At 35.8% G+C, this 23829-nt stretch overlaps 1 protein-coding gene and 2 long non-coding RNA genes across 4 annotated transcripts; all 3 read left to right on the top strand.

Annotated features, from left to right (window-relative positions):
* Nucleotides 1-1352: 1352 nt before the first annotated feature.
* Nucleotides 1353-13173, top strand: LOC136799942 (uncharacterized). The gene is made up of 4 exons (XR_010845640.1): nt 1353-1535; nt 12000-12229; nt 12544-12684; nt 13122-13173. It is a non-coding gene; the product is annotated as an uncharacterized lncRNA (long non-coding RNA).
* Nucleotides 13174-14248: 1075 nt separating this feature from the next.
* Nucleotides 14249-19753, top strand: LOC136799936 (uncharacterized). Its single transcript, XM_067056566.1, has 2 exons — nt 14249-15236; nt 15432-19753. The coding sequence occupies exons 1-2, from the start codon at nt 14249-14251 to the stop codon at nt 19751-19753; spliced, it is 5310 nt and encodes a 1769-aa protein (XP_066912667.1).
* A 2189-nt stretch (nt 19754-21942) lies between these two features.
* On the top strand, nt 21943-23296 carry LOC136799943 (uncharacterized). 2 transcript variants are annotated; one of them, XR_010845641.1, is made up of 3 exons: nt 21943-21962; nt 22241-22380; nt 22783-23296. It is a non-coding gene; the product is annotated as an uncharacterized lncRNA (long non-coding RNA). The 2 variants fall into 2 exon arrangements; XR_010845642.1 differs by having other exon boundaries at nt 22786-23296.
* Nucleotides 23297-23829: the final 533 nt, after the last annotated feature.

Below are 23829 nucleotides of genomic sequence, written 5' to 3' on the forward strand. Positions count from 1 at the left end.
GAATTTGAGAAGCTTTCATGATTTCCCTTTAAAAATTTCGGATGTAAATATTTTGACAAATATTGTTTCAATTGACTTGAAATTTTTTCCATAATCAGACATACCGACTTGCTATCTGAAAATATCAGTTAGAAAGTGAGGCACCCCGCGGTGTAGCGCGGTATTTCAAATGAAAAAGTACTATTTATAATCTTAGAGAAGAAACTTCTTATGACTTTACTAATGAAAACAATGTTTTTCATTTTTTAAATTGTCATTCACCAATGTTTTACAGACCCTCTCGATGATTAAAAGTTTTTAATCGTGAACGATAAATGCAGCAGCAGAATCATTGGCTAAGAGGAAATCCAAATTTCACGAGTTTGTAATTAAAAAAGTTAAATTTCATATCAAATTTTAATATCAGGGACAGAGATAGAACAAGGCTTTTTTAAATGTGCGTTATCCAGCTACGCTATGACATATCTCTGGTCGGATACAGGAGGTAGGCTATCTTATTCATGGAGAGTAATTAGTTTCTATATGAAGTAATACGATACTAAATTGCACTCTCCTCCATTGGTTATAGCCTCCCTCTGTATCCGCGCCTGTTAAGGGAAGCACGTTTCACGTCTTTGAAATTTATCTTGGAAGATTAGGTCTCGGATCGTTCATAAACTCTTTCAGTCCTTCATTTTCATGTTTTTGATAAATCTTATTTTGACTCTGATTCTAAAACAAGCTCTAAAATCATATACAGAGTAGTACCCTTGTCTCCCGAATAGACATCACCCCCGCTAATTGCTAAGAGAGAAAATCCACCCCGCTCTTATTAAGACCCCCCCCCACTAATTAAATTTGAATAATATTACCCCCTCTTATTCCACCTCCCCCCGCTTATTAGAATTTGGAAAATTTTCCTACCTCCTGCTTATTCGGACCCCCCTGTCTATTCGGGAAACAAGAGTATATATGAGCTATACAGAATTTAAAGTACTTGAAAGTAATTTGCGATGTGAAAGTTCTTGTTTTTGAAACAAAGTATTGTGAATATAGTATATGAAAACCCTATGGTATGAACGGTGTTTGGGATATCAACTTTAACACTCAAAATTGATTTCAAAGATCAACAAATACGTCGAAGTCTCCAAAAGAGTTTTAATTCTACTGTGGTTGTCTTTATGTTCCACAATGAGTTAATTAAGTTTAAAGGGGTTTACCAATTTTTATAAAGTCCAGTTTCCATGTTTTCTTTTTCCTGCTTATATATTCCTTTTTAGATTACAGAAAAGGAGTTGGTGAAAGTATTCCTGATCTATTTAGCAAACGATGTATGATTGATATATCAATTTTATTTCAGGTTGAAAAATGAGTTCTTCGAAGCGAAAAAACTCTGGAAACCTCACTTCGTGCTCACAACTGGACAGCTTGTTCACACTATGTGTGAGATATAAACTGAAGCTTCAAGCTAAAATTCACTTGGCGACTTGATACGAAACCAGCTGGCAAACACCATTGTTTCAACGTCGATCCTGCGTAAAGAGTCAATCCTCAAAGTACAAATTTTCATTTTATATGGAATGTGTGGTAAAACATTTGTAGATCTTCGCCCCAACAAATTATTCTGTTCTTGCCTCGACGCTTTTCTCCTACAAAACCTTAGAATTGCAACGTACACTTTCAGAGACTTGAAAAACGTATTTATAGCTTTAGAGTTCCAATTAATTACTACACATCTCATTATACACCCCTGTCTCACAGCCATGGTGGAACTTTTTTCCTCAGTGGGGATAAAAACTCCTATTAAAATTCGAATATCCGAATATAAGTTTTGTTGTTCAACGAAAAATTCAGTGGGATTTCGAATGGGGATGAAATCAAAGTCAATTTACCAGTGGGGCTGAAAATACAAGGTATTTTCTCACTGGGTGCAAAGTCTTTCCTAAATTTTCCAGAGGGGCTGGGGTCCCAGCGGGTCTATGACACAGGGGTGTCATTATCAACAGGTGTCATTCAAATTCTTTGAAAACTAAACACTGTACAAAGAGTACGAATCTCTTGACCATGCAAGAAGTATTATCCCTGTCTGTCCTCATAAACTGATTTGTGGAGCACAAGACCAACACCAAATTTAGGTAATATTTCATAGTTTTATCAAGTGTTAAGTTTATTAAAAAGCGCTGGTTTATTTTTTCATAAATATCCCTTTGTAAATTTTGCGGCGCATTTTTTGCTCACGAGTCAAGTAATTGATAAAGCGCTTCCGCAGCATTAATCTTTGATAAGCAATTCGGCGGGACTCTAGTGTGACTAACTGGAGTGGCACAAACTTGTCGAACAAAATTGCGGGTTATCGAACGGATCAAACCGAAACCTATTGATCGAACTTAATCGAACACTCACAATTTTTAAAAAAATATTAGAGTTCACTTAACTTTAATCGTTTGATTAGATTGATTGTTTGATTGGTTCGACAAGTTCGATTGAATAAGCGGGTTATCAAATCGAATTTTTCTTTTAGCATACTATACAACAGTTTGCTTTAAAGATCCTTCTCAAATGTGACAAAACCAGACCTGATCAATCGAACTTTTCAAACTGATCGAATTAATCAAACTCCATCAAACAATTTAGTTTTAATTAAAGAAATTAATTGAATACTCAAAATGTTGGAATACTATGCCTAATCCTATTAGCTTGCCCTGATGATGGCTTTAAAAGGATACAGGAAAAGAGTTTAATCTCATTTGATATTGGAAGTAATAGTCGTTTGGGAGATTTCAAAGTCCTATTGTTTCAGTTCAGCATATTGAATACTCCAGCAATTAGGGCCCGAAATTATCTGTTCCGTATTATGGAAATAAAATCCTGATAATTGAGCTTATACTTATAAGATGTTGCGCGGGAAGATTCACACCGTTACTGCGTGCTAGTTTATTCATAGGTAGTATCTGATTTCCCGTTTGCATCCACTGAAGTCTGGAGTAATTACTTTCTTGAAGGTTACTTGAAATTGATTTTCTCAGTATCGAGACCACCAATCTTGTTGAGGTACTAGTGTTGTTGTTGTTGTTGTTGTTGTTGTTGTTGTTGTTGTTGTAAGGGTGCCATGGATGACACAGTGTTTGATTTTTCCTAATTTCTTGCACGGAGATGCATAGTCAAGCACAGTAAAAATACCAAAAAATATCGCAAAATCTGACTAAGAAGAATTTTTTAAGCCATACATGACAGAAATATGTTAAAAATCACGGATTTCGCACACTTTGAATTATGTTTTCATTATTTCTCTTTGTTTATTCAGACAAACACATTATTCATAGCAATGTTCAAGATTAAGCATGGTTTGGGTGGTCAAGCTGAGTGATGGACACATATTAGATGTATGTTCGTCCGGCGCCTCATTGGATGATAGCCTCTCCTCAGAAGTCAACCCTCTCCCTCCACGCGGTGTCCACCTGGTTAACACAAATCGAGGGCTCTGGCGACAGGTCAAGTATTCGGCGTCCTGTAAAAATAACTAATAGTTTACTTGCTGGCTTATTCGGTTTTACTGTGAGGTTTGACTGAAGTGAGAGTCTGCTGATTTAGGATCGGGGTGGTTTATTGACAAGTGGTTAACACTTTTTGGTTTCATTGTTCTCTTGATCTGATATATTTCCGATATTTGCGCAGACTCGATCTTCCGACGCTTGCATATAGACGAGAGCGGAACGACATGATTGAAATATACAAAAATTTCAATGTATACGATAGATCTTCACTACACAAAACCTTTCAGCACCAGATGCGTGTCACATGGAACCATGAACACGACCTTCAACTCATTGAGCGAATCCCAAAAAATGGTGCGAGAGGTGTACAGTTCAATTCATTTTATTATCGAACAATCAATCCTTGGAATAATCTACCAGCCGACGTCGTCAAATCTAAAACCGTATTCCAATTCAAGGTTAACCTGGACGAAGCATGGAAAGAAAGACCGCAAAGACTCCAGCAACCAAACGGGATAGAAGAGAACTTTAGAATTCCGGACTTAACAAAACGAATTTTTTGTAAACAACTTTATTGTAGATCCTTTCGGAGAGGCAGAAATGCCTGTGAAGGGGAATTCATTAAATAAATAAATGAATGAAATGAATAAATAGATATTGTCGGGTGATCAGGTGATCATGTATTACACTGTGTCTTCCGGTGAGCTGGTATCTCTGTAAAAATACTCAGTCCTGCAACTGTGAGTAGGTTGACGACAGGAAGGACATCCGGTCATAAAACTCATGCATCAACTCTTCTTCAAAGTCCTTTCTCTGTAACTCAAGGTGTTTTCCGTGTCAATGAGTGAATGGCTGTACATAGTTAGTCGCGAACGGTTGCGTATTCTGTGGCGAGTAGCCTAATCTAGTGTGCTGGGTAACTCAGATGGGCTTTATTGACCCATGCATGTTACACATGGTCCTGACAGCCAATTATGAAAACTAAAATATTTACAAATATTCGCGCTGGTACTTTGAATGTCGGAACCATGAAAGGTAGATCTGGAGAAATTGTAGACACAGTTTCACGTCGCGAAATTTTAATCTGTGCGATTCAAGAATCTCGCTGGAAAGGTCATTCAGCCATTGAAATCAGTGGTAAAAACAGCAAATATAAATTTTTCTGGTGTGGTGATGTTGCTGGTTATGATGGTGCTGGTATCCTTCTTGATGAAGCTTTTATCGAAAATGTTATATCAGTTGAACGTGTAAACAGTAGGATTATGTATATCTGTATCATGATAGAGAAATCAATCATCCGTTTCTTCAGTGTCTCTGTACCTCAAACTGGTCTTCCTGAATCTGAGAAAGACAAATTTTATAATGATCTCTTGGCTCAAACGGCCATAACTCCAGCAAAGTAATTTTCAATAATATGTGGTGATCTCAAAATGGTCATGTTGGCAAGGATACAGCTGGCTTCGACATGGTGGAAATGGCATGTTCATGGTGGAAATGGTTATGGTCCTAGAAATGCTGACGGTGTTAGGTCTCTAGACTTCTGTTTAGCTGCTAATCTATCTAGCACAAACCTTTTCATTTCCAAACCAGACAGTAAATTGATCACTTACTAGGCTGGACCATCTCTATCTCAAATAGATTTTATTCTTATCCCTCGTAACCACCTTAAATTATTTCATAATGTTACTGTTATAAATGGGGAAGAATGTACACGCCATCGCAAACTAATTATTGGTGACATGAAACCTTCCCTAGACGTGTCTGGAAACTGAAAGACCCTGATTTCTCCGAAGTCTTTCGTGAATGTGTTGACGCTAAATTACAAAACGTTGTCATTGCCAATGATATTGAGTCTTGGAATATATTAAAGTCTTCCATTCTCGAGTCATTTGATACAACCTCTGGTTGGTCTAAATCGCAACAGAGGTGTAAAGAAACTTGGTGGTGGGATGAAACCGTTGATTTTGCGGTGAAGGAAAAGCACAGACTTTGGAAATGTTGGAAACAAGGTGGTCAGAAAGAGCCCTACTTTGCTGCCAAACGTAGAGCGAAGTCTGGGGTTTATATTGCTAAGAAAAATGCTTCTGATGAAAGATTTTGCTATCTTCATGACAAGGATAAGCTGAATCATGTTTTCCAGCTTGCCAGAAAGTTAAAATCTGAAAATTAGGATATTGTTGGCGAAAAATTTATCAAGAATAAAAGTGTCATTGTGTATGATGATAAGTCGAAATTAGATGTTTGGAAGCAACATTACGCGGTACTTTTGAATTCGGAGTTTGATTGGGACGAATCTGTTCTCTCTGCTCATGCAGAGCTCATCATAGGTCCCCCGTTAAAAATTCCGCAGGAAATGGTACTATCAGCTATAAAGAAAATGAAGTCTTGCAAATCTGTGGGCCCTAGTGGCATTTTTCCGGTCATTCTCAAGATCTCATGTGACAGTGTTGATCCAAAACTAACACCACTTATAAATGTGGTCATTCGTGAAGGTAAAGTTCCTGTAGAATGGAATGAATCTTTCATTATCAGTCTGTACAAAGGTAAAGGTGACTCACTAGAGTGTGGCAACCGTCGTGGTCTTAAGTTGCTTGAAGTTTCACTTAAAGTTCTTGAACATGTCAAAGAGCAAATCTCAATCGATGAGATGCAATTCGGCTTCATGCCTGGTCGTGGTACGACTGATGCTATTTCTATTCTTCGACAGCTACAAGAAAAATATCTAGGCAAAAGGAAAGATATTGTCTTCGCCTTCGTAGATTTGGAAAAGGCCTTTGATCGCATTCCCAGGAAGGTACTATGGTGGGCTATGCGTAGCCTTGGTGTCCCTAAATGGATTTTACAAACTGTTCAAACGATTAATAACGGTCCAAAATCGTGTGATCAATGGTCAGTTTAGTGAAGAATTTAACGCAAAGGTTGGTGTCCATCAAGACTCAGTCCTAAGTCCTCTGTTATTCATAATTATTATGGAGGCTCTGTCCCGAGAATTTCGAACTGGCTGTCCCTGGGAATTACCGTACGCTGATGATCTTGTTATTGTTGCTGAATCAAAGAATGAGCTTTTGTTAAAGCTTCCTTTGTGGAAACAAGGAATTGAAGCTAATGGCCTTATTGTTAACACTCGTAAGACCAAGGTTATGCACTGCATAATGGCCTGAGTGAAAGACAAAAATTAAGTAAATGACCTTGTGGTGTTCTTTATAAGGGTGTAGGAAGCAATTCTATTCTATGTAGTAGATATCAATGCTACATACACAAACGTTGATATGATAAAAGGTCACCTGAAAGGAGACTTGAATTATGTCTGTCCAGTCTGTTTAAATCATGTTGATGTACCTCCTCCTACTGATTTTGCTATATATAGTTTAATCTTGAAGTTGTACAGACATTTTTTTATCTCGGTGATATGATTGAAAACAATAGTGGCTGCTTTGATGCCATTACTTCCCGTGTCAGGTAGGCATGGAAGAAATTCAGGGAGTTACTTCCAATTTTAACAAATAAAAATATTTCTATCAAGTGTCGTGGTCGTGTATTCTCATTTGCTGTGAGAGGTGTCATGTTACATGCAAGCACACCTTGGGCTGTAACTGTGGATGGTTGAAGCAGGCTTGTTCGCAATGATTATGTTATGATTAGGTAGATTTCTTCAACGCGTTTGTCAGAAAGGGTCTTTATGACTGTTCTTTGAGATGGGCTTGACATCGCTCCGATTGACGATTTGCTACATTAAGGTAGGCTACGCTGGTTCCAGTGTATGACAGGAAAAGATTTTGAGCTCGTATTTAAAATAATGCACTCAATATGCACCATTTCTTGTAAGTGTAACCCTGGCATTCATTTGCTTAGACCGAGCATAGCAGTGAATATTGTGTTTACATGCTTTCAGAATGAACAGAGCCAATGACGGGTAAATATTTTGAACTTGTATTCACGACAATTCACTCAACATGCTCCATTTTTTAAAATAAAAAGTGTAACCCTGGCATTCATTTGCTTAGACCGATCATAGCAGTGAATATTGTGTTTACATGCTTTCAGAATGAACAGAGCCAATGACGGGTAAATATTTTGAACTTGTATTCACGACAATTCACTCAACATGCTCCATTTTTTAAAATAAAAAGTGTAACCCTGGCATTCATTTGCTTAGACCGAGCATAGCATTGAATATTGTGTTTACATGCTTTCAGAATGAAAAGAGCCAATGACGGGTAAATATTTTGAACTTGCATTCACGACAATTCACTCAACATGCTCCATTTTTTAAAATAAAAAGTGTAACCCTGGCATTCATTTGCTTAGACCGATCATAGCAGTGAATATTGTGTTTACATGCTTTCAGAATGAACAGAGCCAATGACGGGTAAATATTTTGAACTTGTATTCACGACAATTCACTCAACATGCTCCATTTTTAAAATAAAAAGTGTAACCCTGGCATTCATTTGCTTAGACCGAGCATAGCATTGAATATTGTGTTTACATGCTTTCAGAATGAAAAGAGCCAATGACGGGTAAATATTTTGAACTTGCATTCACGACAATTCACTCAACATGCTCCATTTTTTTAAATAAAAAGTGTAACCCTGGCATTCATTTGCTTAGACCGAGCATAGCAGTGAATATTGTGTTTACATGCTTTCAGAATGAACAGAGCCAATGACAGGTAAATATTTTGAACTTGTATTCACGACAATTCACTCAACATGCTCCATTTTTTTAAAAAGTGAAACCCTGGCATTCATTTGCTTAGACCGAGCATAGCAGTGAATATTGTGTTTACATGCTTTCAGAATGAACAGAGCCAATGACGGGTAAATATTTTGAACTTTTATTCACGACAATTCACTCAACATGCTCCATTTTTTTAAAAAGTGAAACCCTGGCATTCATTTGCTTAGACCGAGCATAGCAGTGAATAATGTGTTTACATGCTTTCAGAATGAACAGAGCCAATGACGGGTAAATATTTTGAACTTGTATTCACGACAATTCACTCAACATGCTCCATTTTTTAAAATAAAAAGTGTAACCCTGGCATTCATTTGCTTAGACCGAGCATAGCATTGAATATTGTGTTTACATGCTTTCAGAATGAACAGAGCCAATGACGGGTAAATATTTTGAACTTGTATTCACGACAATTCACTCAACATGCTCCATTTTTTTTAAAAGTGAAACCCTGGCATTCATTTGCTTAGACCGATCATAGCAGTGAATATTGTGTTTACATGCTTTCAGAATGAACAGAGCCAATGACGGGTAAATATTTGAACTTGTATTCACGACAATTCACTCAACATGCTCCATTTTTTAAAATAAAAAGTGTAACCCTGGCATTCATTTGCTTAGACCGAGCATAGCATTGAATATTGTGTTTACATGCTTTCAGAATGAACAGAGCCAATGACGGGTAAATATTTTGAACTTGTATTCACGACAATTCACTCAACATGCTCCATTTTTTAAATAAAAAGTGTAACCCTGGCATTCATTTGCTTAGACCGAGCATAGCAGTGAATATTGTGTTTACATGCTTTCAGAATGAACAGAGCCAATGACGGGTAAATATTTTGAACTTGTATTCACGACAATTCACTCAACATGCTCCATTTTTTTAAAAAGTGAAACCCTGGCATTCATTTGCTTAGACCGAGCATAGCAGTGAATATTGTGTTTACATGCTTTCAGAATGAACAGAGCCAATGACGGGTAAATATTTTGAACTTGTATTCACGACAATTCACTCAACATGCTCCATTTTTTTTAAAAAGTGAAACCCTGGCATTCATTTGCTTGGACCGAGCATAGCAGTGAATAATGTGTTTACATGCTTTCAGAATGAACAGAGCCAATGACGGGTAAATATTTTGAACTTGTATTCACGACAATTCACTCAACATGCTCCATTTTTTAAATAAAAAGTGTAACCCTGGCATTCATTTGCTTAGACCGAGCATAGCATTGAATATTGTGTTTACATGCTTTCAGAATGAAAAGAGCCAATGACGGGTAAATATTTTGAACTTGCATTCACGACAATTCACTCAACATGCTCCATTTTTTTAAATAAAAAGTGTAACCCTGGCATTCATTTGCTTAGACCGAGCATAGCAGTGAATATTGTGTTTACATGCTTTCAGAATGAACAGAGCCAATGACGGGTAAATATTTTGAACTTGTATTCACGACAATTCACTCAACATGCTCCATTTTTTTAAAAAGTGAAACCCTGGCATTCATTTGCTTAGACCGAGCATAGCAGTGAATATTGTGTTTACATGCTTTCAGAATGAACAGAGCCAATGACGGGTAAATATTTTGAACTTGTATTCACGACAATTCACTCAACATGCTCCATTTTTTTAAAAAGTGAAACCCTGGCATTCATTTGCTTAGACCGAGCATAGCAGTGAATATGTGTTTACATGCTTTCAGAATGAACAGAGCCAATGACGGGTAAATATTTTGAACTTGTATTCACGACAATTCACTCAACATGCTCCATTTTTAAAATAAAAAGTGTAACCCTGGCATTCATTTGCTTAGACCGAGCATAGCATTGAATATTGTGTTTACATGCTTTCAGAATGAACAGAGCCAATGACGGGTAAATATTTTGAACTTGTATTCACGACAATTCACTCAACATGCTCCATTTTTTAAAATAAAAAGTGTAACCCTGGCATTCATTTGCTTAGACCGAGCATAGCATTGAATATTGTGTTTACATGCTTTCAGAATGAACAGAGCCAATGACGGGTAAATATTTTGAACTTGTATTCACGACAATTCACTCAACATGCTCCATTTTTTTAAAAAGTGAAACTCTGGCATTCATTTGCTTAGACCGAGCATAGCAGTGAATATTGTGTTTACATGCTTTCAGAATGAACAGAGCCAATGACGGGTAAATATTTTGAACTTGTATTCACGACAATTCACTCAACATGCTCCATTTTTTAAATAAAAAGTGTAACCCTGGCATTCATTTGCTTAGACCGAGCATAGCATTGAATATTGTGTTTACATGCTTTCAGAATGAACAGAGCCAATGACGGGTAAATATTTTGAACTTGTATTCACGACAATTCACTCAACATGCTCCATTTTTTAAAAAAGTGAAACCCTGGCATTCATTTGCTTAGACCGAGCATAGCAGTGAATAATGTGTTTACATGCTTTCAGAATGAACAGAGCCAATGACGGGTAAATATTTTGAACTTGTATTCACGACAATTCACTCAACATGCTCCATTTTTTAAAATAAAAAGTGTAACCCTGGCATTCATTTGCTTAGACCGAGCATAGCATTGAATATTGTGTTTACATGCTTTCAGAATGAACAGAGCCAATGACGGGTAAATATTTTGAACTTGTATTCACGACAATTCACTCAACATGCTCCATTTTTTAAAATAAAAAGTGTAACCCTGGCATTCATTTGCTTAGACCGAGCATAGCATTGAATATTGTGTTTACATGCTTTCAGAATGAACAGAGCCAATGACGGGTAAATATTTTGAACTTGTATTCACGACAATTCACTCAACATGCTCCATTTTTTTAAAAAGTGAAACTCTGGCATTCATTTGCTTAGACCGAGCATAGCAGTGAATATTGTGTTTACATGCTTTCAGAATGAACAGAGCCAATGACGGGTAAATATTTTGAACTTGTATTCACGACAATTCACTCAACATGCTCCATTTTTTTAAATAAAAAGTGTAACCCTGGCATTCATTTGCTTAGACCGAGCATAGCAGTGAATATTGTGTTTACATGCTTTCAGAATGAACAGAGCCAATGACGGGTAAATATTTTGAACTTGTATTCACGACAATTCACTCAACATGCTCCATTTTTTTAAAAAGTGAAACCCTGGCATTCATTTGCTTAGACCGAGCATAGCAGTGAATATTGTGTTTACATGCTTTCAGAATGAACAGAGCCAATGACGGGTAAATATTTTGAACTTGTATTCACGACAATTCACTCAACATGCTCCATTTTTTTTAAAAGTGAAACCCTGGCATTCATTTGCTTAGACCGAGCATAGCATTGAATTGTGTTTACATGCTTTCAGAATGAACAGAGCCAATGACGGGTAAATATTTTGAACTTGTATTCACGACAATTCACTCAACATGCTCCATTTTTTTAAATAAAAAGTGAAACCCTGGCATTCATTTGCTTAGACCGAGCATAGCAGTGAATATTGTGTTTACATGCTTTCAGAATGAGCAGAGCCAATGACGGGAAAATATTTTGAGCTTGTATTCACAACAATGCAAAAGCAAAAACACCAGAGGAAAAAGGAAACAGCGAAAAGACACAAAGATTGCCATCCGCATATTGTGGTCAAGATGAAAATCTTTGTTGGCCTTTAAAAAGCCTGGAGGTGGATACTTATAGTAACTAATTTTTTTTTAATTTTTTCTTTAGGTATAATAGATCAAATAAGCACCAGAATACCCCTGTTCATTGCTTTGATTTTTTTATTACTTTATTTTTTAACAGGTGTCAGTGAATCTTACTGGATTACTTTAAACAATTTATTGCAAATTTTTTGAAGCCTGGAGACAACTCAATCACTAAAATCATTAATGAAGGAAGATGTAAAAACTTTTATGGCGATGATGTCATACTCCAAATACATCAGATTATCATAAAATTAACCTTGCTGTGACACCATAATGTGAATCAGCAGATTAAAGAGTCAAATCGAGTTTCAGCTGTCAAGTCATGAAGTAATACATCACCTACTACTTATTTATTAATTACGATGACGATTGCATAGAGTATGTTTGATCCACGTAAGGCCTCATCTTGGTTTGGCCTAAGGAGTTAATCCCTTTTTGTATAATGTGAATAAAATTAGACATCCTTTTTATCTCATTAAAGTAGCATGCACACGTGGGACAAGTAAAGATTCCCTCATTTTTGATAATATGAATCTTCTTTATATTAAAAATGCGATTATTAGATTCAAACAATTTATGCGGCTTTGTCTAACTTAGTAATTATGTTTAATTTGTTTAGAACAAACTTTTATTCATTTCAGGATCACACTGGGTTACACAGCAGGACGTATTTACATTGCACTTGTATCGAGAAAACCTTTTTCCAGAGTTCAACATTCTTAATGTGCTGATGAAACAACCATTCCATATATTCAGCTGAGACATACAGTACGTAATATTTGGTAAAAAATGGTTTATTTTAGTCAACCATTACTTCCTATAGAATACATGTCTGTCAGTGATGAATAGGTTTTATCATATTTCAAAAATCATCTTAGACAAATTTGTAAAAGGTACAGTGCCTCATGCAAATCATTATCTAATGTATCAAAATGGTGCCAAACTGTAAGTGATTAATTAATCATAATCTCCAAACGTGTTCTTTTCTTTGTTCACAGCTTTTTATACAATGCTAAGGTATACCACACAGAAACAGAACAAAAAGACACAAAGATGGCCATCTGCATATTGGGGTCAAGATGACTATCTTTGTTGGCCTTTAAAAAGCCTGGAGTTTAACTAGGTACATTAACTAATTTAGGTTGATTAAGGTATATTAAATCAAATAAGCACCAGAATACCCCAGTTCATTGCTCTGATATTTTTATTGTTGCTTTAGATTTTAATAGCTGTCAGTGAATCTCATTGGATTACTGTAACAATTGTCTGCAAATTTTTTTAGAGCCTGGAAACAACTCAAGCACTACAACCATCAATGAAAGAAAATATAAAAGCTTTTGTGACAATTATGGCATACTCCGAATACACCAGATTATCATAGGATTAACGTTGCTTCAACACCATAATGTGAATAGGCAGATTAAAGACATCAAATCGAACTTAAGCTGTCCAGTCACTAAGTAATACATCACCTACTACTTACTTAGTAATTTATTATGATGACGACCGCAAAGAGTTTGTTTGATCCACGCAAGGTTTGGCCTAAAGAATTCATCCCTTTCTGTAAAATGTGAATAAAATTAGACATCCTTTTTATCTTACTAAAGTGGCATTCACATGAGGGACAAGTTGTCGTATATTTATATTCTTGTATTATTGTATTATAGCTAACACGGTGCGTATTATTATATTACGTATCTATTACATTTGAAAGATAGTATATTCAGTCGGTTACATAACTTCATAGTGTACGGTCATATAAAACCACATGGTCCACATCGAACCGGATGTTAGAAATACATGAAATTTGAGAAGTTATGTATTTGTTTTTCTTTAATTAGTTTTGTGAAAACCGTGTTTTCACTGAAGAATTTATTTGTTTGAACTCAGGTGAAGTTCATTCAATGTTTTGATTTTTTATAAGCTTGGTAGCTTGTTTGAACTCGGGTGAAGTTCAATGTTTTGATTTTTGTAAGCTTGGTAGCTTATGTATGGTGAACTTATTTTGAACTTGAATGTTCATATGGTCAAAATTGTTGGTTTATTACACATTGTTGTTTTGAACTTGGACAGTTCATATAATTGATTGAGTAATTTGATTGATTATATTGTATTTTTGGAACTTGATACTTGATTGTTGGTTCCTGTTATTGATTTAAATTGTTTATTTGGAACTTGATTGCTGTTCCTGGATTATTATTGATATCGATTATTATTGACTGTATGGTTCTTGACTCTGTTTCTCTCGCCTTAACTTGTGCTCGCTGGTGGTGTGAGTGAAGATTAGTAATTCAAATAAATAAGATATAAAATAAATAAGAAATAAAACAAAAATCAAAAATCAAAATGTCTACAGATGCAGATAAAAATGTTAAAAGGCAGAGAGCAGGGTTCATGAACTACATGGACAAATTGTTCAATGGTGAAATAAAAAGGATCATGTCACTGGAAGAAGTTGACCAAAATAGCTTGGATTATTTAAAAACAATAAATGAAACTTTGAGTGTGAAGTTAGAGAAAGTTTTGGAAATCGATCAACATCTAGCTGATCAATGTGAGGAAGATGAAGACTACACCAAAGCAATTGAACAAAGTATGGAATACGAGGTAAAAACTAAAACTAAATTAACCTCAATTAACAGTTTTATCGCTAGACATTATGCAAATTCAGTGGCACCTCAAATTGAAAGCTCTCCTCCCATCTCTCAATCGAATCCCTCATTTTCTTCAAGCACGGGTGTGAAAGTCAAATTGCCGACCTTAAATATCAAAAAGTTTTCTGGTGAACCCTCTGAATACCAGTCATTTATCGAGTCCTTCACTGAAGCTATTGATAAGAACAATAGTATTCCACCGATTCAAAAGATGAATTATTTGATCGGATTTGTAACGGGTGAGGCTGAAAGTCTTTTAAAAGGCCTCCGCTTATCTGGAGACAATTACAAGAAAGCTCTTGAACTTCTTAAAGAGAGGTTTGGAAATTCTCAAATTTTGAAAACTGTTCACATGAACAGAATTATCGAACTTGAATCTGTTTGTGACATTTCTGAGGTGAAAGAATTGAGAAAACTTTACGATTCTGTAGAAACAGAAATAAGAAACTTGGAATCTTTGAGCATGAAGCATGATGAGTATGGGCCATTGCTAGTCCCACTGTTGATCAACAAGGTTCCTAATGAACTGAAGCTTATTCTTTCACGGGAAAAGGAATTTGATTTAGAAAATATTTTGAAGTCATTCAAAAATGAATTAGAAGCACGAGAAAAGGTATCATTAACTATGACGTCAAAAGAGAACGATAAAAGATCAACAGCTTCCTCGCTCTATACAGGAAGTGAGTCCAAAAACATTTCGAGAAATTGTGTATTTTGTAATAGGTCGGGACACAAAGAACAAAATTGCTCTTTTATTAAAAACGTAAATGAAAGAAAAAGAATTCTACAAATTGAGAGAAGATGCTTTGTTTGTTTAAAGACCAGTCACAGTGCAAACAATTGCAAAGCCAATTTCAATTGTTTTTCTTGTAAAGGAAGACATCACGTGTCGATCTGTTTTAAACAAAGGGACAAAGGAGATAGAAATGGTCGATATCACAGAAATAATAATAATAACAAAGTGAAAGAGAGAGATACTAAAAGTGAGGATAAAGGGAAAGAGAGAGACACAAAAACTGATTCAAAGGGAGAGAGCACACATAATAAAGAAAACGATGAGAGTGATAACATTACATGTTTGTCTACACACAGTTGTCAAGTATACTTGCAAACAGCTACTGCAACGATTTCAAGCCCGAACGTCTCCAAAGAAATGAGAATTTTATTTGATCTCGGTTCACAACTGTCGTATATTTCCCCCACTGCTGCTAAGCAACTGAAACTTAGTTCCGATGAAACAAAAAACATTTGTATTAAAACTTTTGGTGGTCACGTCGAATCGAAAACCCTCGACGTTTTTAAAGTGAAAGTTCAAACCAATGAAGGTCCAGAAGAAATTAAACTTTGTTGCAATGAAATTTGTCATCCCATACGAAATGATTTCGTTTATGATGTTAGTAGTCTGCCCGAATTCCAAAATTTACAAGTTGCTGACAAAGGACTTGTTTGTGAAAAGTCTTTACGCGTTGATCTTCTTATCGGTGCAGATAACTTCTGGAAATTTGTAAAGAATAAAACTATTCGTAGTTCCAAGGGACTAGTTGGAACGGATACTAAGCTGGGCTATATTTTCTCAGGCCCACTCACTACTGACACAGTTTGTTCAACAACCCAAGCTACTGTTACTCTGTCTGCACACACGCTTAACTGTCAGACATGTGATGTTGATTCGACTTTAAAAAAGTTTTGGGAAATCGAAGAAGTGGGTAGAACTGAAAACCCAAAGGAAGTTGTTTTACAACAATTTGAAAGTAAAATCAAATTTGAACAAGCTCGTTATGAAGTTCAGCTTCCATTCATTGAGAAACATGAAATTTTAAAGGATAATCTTTACAACTCTACGCGTCGAATGAACAGTCTGCTTACGAAATTTAAGACTAACGAACAATTGTTACACGATTATGATGAAATCATCAAAGATCAACTTCGACAAGGCATCATTGAAGTCGCCCCTGATACATCTACTGAAGGGCAAACGTACTATATGCCACACCGACCTGTTCTACGATTGGACAGGTTAACAACCAAGATACGCATGGTGTTCGACGCCAGTTCCTCTCTTGATGGTCCAGCTTTGAATGATTGTCTACACGCTGGCCCATCGCTTACTTCGTCACTTTTCGGGACGTTACTTCGATTTCGAGCCAAAAAGATTGGTATCATCGCAGATTTGGAGAAAGCTTTTCTACAAATTCGACTCAACGAGAAAGATCGTGATTACGTACGATTCCTTTGGATTAAGAACATTAATGACATCAATTTCGACAATTTCTACAACAATGATCTCGTGACGTATCGCTTCTGTCGTGTCCTCTTTGGAGTGACATCCTCGCCGTTCCTGCTCAACGCAACATTACGTCATCACGTCAACAAACACGAAAATGAACTGTTTCGAAACACGGTATTGAATTCGCTTCATGTCGACGACCTTTCTACGAGCTTCGACAGTATGCAAGAAGCCTTCGACTTCTACAAGAACTGTAAGTCTCATTTTGCTCTTGCGAGCTTAAACTTACGAAAATTGCAATCGAACTGTGCAAATCTAGAAGCAAAAGTTAAAAATTGTTACATGGGTGATCTTGAAACTATTGATCACAATTTGACCAAGGTACTCGGTATTCCTTGGGATAAAACTAATGACTCGCTGGTTATTAGTTTGAGTGAAATTCTACGTAAAGTGAATTTCGAAAATCCTACGAAAAGAAACGTTATACAATTCGCTTCATCAATCTTTGACCCATTGGGGTTGATTAATCCACTCGTCGTGAAATTTAAACTGTTATTTCAAAAACTTTGTACACAAAACTTACAATGGGATGAGCCCATTCCTGACGACTCGTTGAAAATTTGGAAAGAACTGATTACTGATTTGAGAGAATGTAGTGAAATTCGTTTTAATAGAGCTTATGATTCCAACAATGAAAATGTTACGTCGCATGAACTTCACGGTTTTAGCGACGCGTCGCAAGACGCCTACGGTTGTTGTGTTTACCTGAAGCCCACTGTCGATTCGGGCGTTGCTACACCGTCACTCGTCGCGAGCAAATCGAGAGTTGCTCCACTCAAGAAAAAGACAATGCCCCAACTCGAACTTTTAGGGGCCCAACTACTTTCTCGATTATTGAAACAAGTTACCTCCGAGCTACAAAGTAAAATTATTATTGATACGTGTTACGCTTGGACTGATTCAAGCATTGTTTATTGCTGGTTGAAAAATGAGAAACTTTACAAACAATTTGTACAAAATCGCGTTAATGAAATTCGTGAAAATGATACGATAAAAGTTTGGAAACTTGTAGACACTTCGAACAATCCATCTGATGACAATTCGAGAGGACTTCTCTTCTCACAATTGAAGAACAACGAAAAATGGTTCCATGGTCCATCCTTCTTGTCTGGTCCAGAATCTTCCTGGCCTGACTTGAAGCCTGGTGATAAATTTACTGAAAAACTTACTGAGAACACTGTTAGCTTTTATTCTGGGAGTTGTCAATTTACTGATTTGACAACTGATGAGAAAATTACTTGTTTAACTTGTGATGAGAGTATTGATTTGATCCCCATTACAAAGTTTCATGTCGTTCGTGAGTATAAGGGCGACATGGAACAAGAAGAAACGGAAGGGGTTTTTAGTTTAAACACACAATTCGATGAGCCGACTTTACAGGCAATAATCGAATATAAGAGATTTAGTTCATTAACAAAATTGCTTCGTGTGATGGCCATGGTGATTGGCTTCATACGTAAGCTAAGAGAAAAAGTTAAAAAGAAGAATGAAGAAAGAAGAAAACAGTCAACCAATACAATTATTGAAACTAATAATAACAATCAAATTGATGATATGGTCCAAGCAAAACTTGTTTTGCTCAAGGACGTACAAGAAGACTTTGATGACAAACAATTTGATCAAACGAAGAAATCACTCAACGTATTCACAGATTCCAACGGCATCCTTCGTTGTCATGGTCGTATTGGCAACGCTCCTGTTCCGTTCGATACAAAGTATCCAATCCTACTTCCAAGACGTCATCCGTTCACACTACTGGTCGTTCGTGACAGCCACGTTAGCGTTGGTCACAACAAGACGAAAGAAACTTTGAATCACCTACGTCAATCGTACTGGATTCCAAAAGGACGTTCACTCGTAAGAACTGTTATTAACAAATGTCAACTTTGTAAAATCTTTGAAGGACAAAAGTGTCGGTACCCTGATGTCCCTATTCTTCCAAAAGAACGTCTTGATAAAAACTTTGCTTTTACAAATATTGGCGTGGACTACGCTGGTCCCGTCCATATTCGAAACACGTTTGGTACCGATGAATCTACATACAAAGCATGGATCGCGTTGATCACATGCTCCACGACACGAGCTGTTTATTTAGACATTGCTGAAGATTACGGCTCCGACGCCTTTATTCAAATGCTTGAGCGCTTCTTTAATCGTTATGGTGCTCCAAGCAAAGTCGTAAGTGATAATGGCTCAAACTTCACGTCAAACGCAACGAAAGAATTCGCAAAATCGAGAATGATTCGTTGGTCGTACAACATCGAAGCCGCCCCCTGGCAGGGTGGTATGTTTGAAAGGATGATTCAATCCACGAAACGAATTTTGAAGAAGTCTCTACGAAAAGAGATACTAACTTATAACGAACTGTTAACGTTATTGAAGAGAATTGAAAACATTCTGAACAACAGACCGTTGACTTACGTTTACGATTCTGAAGTTGGACATCCACCATTAACGCCCAACCATCTCATTTACGGGCGTAAGATCGAAACAACAAACGTAAATACGGACAGCAACGACAACGCTGACGTATTAACATGTGACAATTTAAAACGTATTTTAACTTTCTTCTGGCAACAATGGAAAGTCGAATATATAACCAGCTTGCGAGAACGGGACTATGTTAAAAGCAAGCGTGGTATTGATACCACTATCAAAGTTGGTGACGTTTGTTTGATCGAAGACACAGGCTCTAGAAATACTTGGAAAATGGGTCGTGTCGAAGAAACTATTAGTGGTAAAGACAATCAAGTTCGTGCAGCAGTCGTAAAGACAATTAATGGCCCTTTGCGTCGGCCCATAAACAAACTTGTAATTATTGAAAGTACCAAAGACGAGAAACAAGAGATAGACTTGCAAGGCGTCAAATTCGTACAAAACGCCAAAGAAGAAATTAAAAATTTTGAGTAGTTTATTATACAGTCCTTTATATTTCGGTTTTTACGGTATATATATTTTACATGAGAAACGTAGTTTTGTTACTATATTTCTTCGGTATTTTTAGACTCATTCGGTGGTGGGGAGTGTCGTATATTTATATTCTTGTATTATTGTATTATAGCTAACACGGTGCGTATTATTATATTACGTATCTATTACATTTGAAAGATAGTATATTCAGTCGGTTCATAGTGTACGGTCATATAAAACCACACAAGTAAATATTCCCTCATTTTAGATAATATGAATCTTTTTTATATTGAAAATGCGCTTACTAAATTCAAACCATTTATGAAAGTAATATTGAGGCCCTGTCTGACTTAGTGATTATATTAAATTTGTTTGAAGCAAACTCTTATTAATTTCAGGGTTACACTTGGTCACACAGCAGGAAGTATTTGCAGTGCACCTTTATCGAGAAAACCTTTTTGCAGAGTTCAAGATTCTGAATGTGCTGATGAAACAACCATTCCATCCATATATTCAGCTGAGACATATTTGGTAAGGAAAGGTTTATTTTTGTCAACCAGTACTTCCTATAGAATACATGTCTATCAGTGATGAGTCGGTTGTAACATTTTTCAAAACTCATCTTAGACAAGTTTGTAAAGGGTACATTGCCTCTTGCAAATCATTATCTAATGTAATCAAATGGTGCCAAACTGTAAGTGATTAGTTAATCATATCTTGAGCTTACTAGACCAACTCTTTAAAAAATTATTGAACGTCGGACTTAGTGATTTTGTAAATTTGTTTAAAGCAAATAATTATCCATTTTAGGATCACACTGGGTCACACAGCAGAGCGTATTTACAGTGCACTTGTATGGAGAAAACCTTTTTGCAGAGTTCAACATTCTGAATGTGCTGATGAAACAACCATTCCATCCATATATTCAGCTGAGACATACGTAATATTTGGTAAGGAAAGGTTTATTTTTGTCAACCAGTACTTCCTATAAAATACATGTCTGTCAGTGATGAGTAGGTTTTATCATATTTCAAAACTCATCTTAGACAAGTTTGTAAAGGGTACATTGCCTCTTGCAAATCATTATCTAATGTAATCAAATGGTGCCAAACTGTAAGTGATTAGTTAATCATATCTTGAGCTTACTAGATTCAAACTCTTTAAAAATTATTGCGAACGTCGGACTTAGTGATTTTGTAAATCTGTTTAAAGCAAATAATTATTCATTTTAGGATCACACTGGGTCACACAGCAGGGCGTATTTACAGTGCACTTGTATGGAGAAAATCTTTTTGCAGAATTCAACATTCTGAATGTGCTGATGAAACAACCATTCCAATATATCCAATTGAGACATACGTAATATTTGGTAAGGAAAGGTTTATTTTTGTCAACCAGTACTTCCTATAAAATACATGTCTGTCAGTGATGAGTAGGTTTTATCATATTTCAAAACTCATCTTAGACAATTTTGTGAAGGGTACATTGCCTCTTGCAAATCATTATTTAATGTAATCAAATGGTGCCAAGCTGTAAGTGATTAGTTAATCATATCTTGAGCTTACTAGATTCAAACTCTTTAAAAAATTATTGAACGTCGGACTTAGTGATTTTGTAAATTTGTTTAAAGCAAATAATTATTCATTTTAGGATCACACTGGGTCACACAGCAGGACGTATTTACAGTGCACTTGTATCGAGAAAACCTTTTTGCAGAGTTCAACATTCTGAATGTGCTGATGAAACAACCATTCCATCCATATATTCAGCTGAGACATACGTAATATTAGGTAAGAACTTGTTTATTTACATCCACCAGAACTCCCTATAAAATACATTTCTGTCAGTGATGAGTAGGTTTTATCATATTTCAAAACTCATCTTAGACAATTTTGTGAAGGGTACATTGCCTCTTGCAAATCATTATTTAATGTAATCAAATGGTGCCAAGCTGTAAGTGATTAGTTAATCATATCTTGAGCTTACTAGATTCAAACTCTTTAAAAATTATTGCGAACGTCGGACTTAGTGATTTTGTAAATTTGTTTAAAGCAAATAATTATTCATTTTAGGATCACACTGGGTCACACAGCAGGGCGTATTTACAGTGCACTTGTATGGAGAAAATCTTTTTGCAGAATTCAACATTCTGAATGTGCTGATGAAACAACCATTCCAATATATCCAATTGAGACATACGTAATATTTGGTAAGGAAAGGTTTATTTTTGTCAACCAGTACTTCCTATAAAATACATGTCTGTCAGTGATGAGTAGGTTTTATCATATTTCAAACTCATCTTAGACAATTTGTGAAGGGTACATTGCCTCTTGCAAATCATTATTTAATGTAATCAAATGGTGCCAAGCTGTAAGTGATTAGTTAATCATATCTTGAGCTTACTAGATTCAAACTCTTGAAAAATTATTGAACGTCGGACTTAGTGATTTTGTAAATTTGTTTAAAGCAAATAATTATTCATTTTAGGATCACACTGGGTCACACAGCAGGACGTATTTACAGTGCACTTGTATCGAGAAAACCTTTTTGCAGAGTTCAACATTCTGAATGTGCTGATGAAACAACCATTCCATCCATATATTCAGCTGAGACATACGTAATATTAGGTAAGAACTTGTTTATTTACATCCACCAGAACTCCCTATAAAATACATTTCTGTCAGTGATGAATTGTCTTAAATGTATTTCTAAAATCATCTTAAACAAATTTGCCTTTTGCAAATCATTATCTAATGTAAAGTTACCAAACTGTAAGGGATTGATTAATCATATTCCAAAAACTGTTCTATTCCTTGTTCAGAGCTTTTGATACGATGCGACATAGGGTAGATATCAATTTTCAATTATTTCATGGCTTTGTTTCAAAATACACTTCTGAATGAGGTATAAATTAATTGCTGAAAGGGCAATCATAGATCGATTTAGAGGGAAAATTTTTATTTTCATCGTTTTTATGGCAAACTCATCTTGTTCCAAAAATTGCTTTGAAAAGTTGATGTTTTTTTTAGCAGATTTCTTTCAAACAAAGATGGTACAGCCATAATAACACCTTCAACTATGAATGCAAAAGGGCATCAACAGAGTTATCCAACCACGTCTGGGACCTGCAAATCAAAAACATACAACCAAAATTATCATGGGAGATTATCGACCACGCCCGCTCGTATGTCAACGGCTTGGTAAACTGCAACCTCTGTCTCACAGAAAAATTTCACTTAATTACATAAGAGCTTCATCTCGTACAAAAGATCAGAATTTATTTCCACATGTCGCCATAACAACAGATTTAATCTGAAGACCTTCAAATCGGTTCCCCCGGATGAATCATAAATTTTATTTTCAATATGTTTTAATCATTGTTTTTATTACAGTTTTATTACACAAATTATCCAGTTTTTCAACTTTTTACGTAGAATTTCAAATTTTCAATCATTACTGTACATATGATTAGTGTGTAAGCACAAAACTCTGAGTGATGTATTCTTTAACTTTTAATGGAAGATAACTTTTAAAATATCGATGGATTTTTTAGTATAAACCTAAATAATGAGAAAACCCTTAAAAAATTGGCAAAAATCGTTCTCTTGTTGTAAAAAATTACTCCTACATTTAAAACTCATCCTTTTTTTGAATCTCATTGAGTGATTTTTGCTCAATTTTTGGTTTGATCATTTCTTTCATAGGACCCCACAATAAGAGAAATGCTGATTTACAAGTGTGGAGCTAAATCTATCGAGGAATGCTTGAAAGAAATTAGTTCGTCAAAAAAAGATTGGTATCATAGCTCAACGGATTAGAATAGGTGGATTAACTTCTCTCGTTGCTCCCAAGAGAGATCCATTGTCTTCTCATTGTTACAAGAAAAATCTGTAAATGACTCTGCGCACTCCTCGTTTAGTTTTTTCATTGTTTTTATAAGAACAATTTTCCAATTTATACAGTTTCGAAAACGAATTTGTCCTATGATTCGATCAATTTTGATGATTTTGCAAATATTTTAAATCCTGCACTTACGTTTTAGCATCAACAAACGCTAGACCAGTTTTAATGTAAAT

This window comes from Clytia hemisphaerica, unplaced genomic scaffold (genome assembly GCF_902728285.1).
Source record: "Clytia hemisphaerica strain Z4C2 unplaced genomic scaffold, Clytia hemisphaerica genome assembly, whole genome shotgun sequence".
In the NCBI taxonomy this organism is placed as follows: Eukaryota; Metazoa; Cnidaria; class Hydrozoa; order Leptothecata; family Clytiidae; genus Clytia; species Clytia hemisphaerica.

Coding starts and splice junctions, on each gene's coding strand:
- LOC136799936 (XM_067056566.1), top strand. CDS start 14,249: ATGTCTACAGATGCAGATAAAAATGTTAAAAGGCAGAGAGCAGGGTTC. Junction 15,237..15,431: donor TTCCTCGCTCTATACAGGAA/GTGAGTCCAAAA, acceptor TTTCTTGTAAAG/GAAGACATCACGTGTCGATC.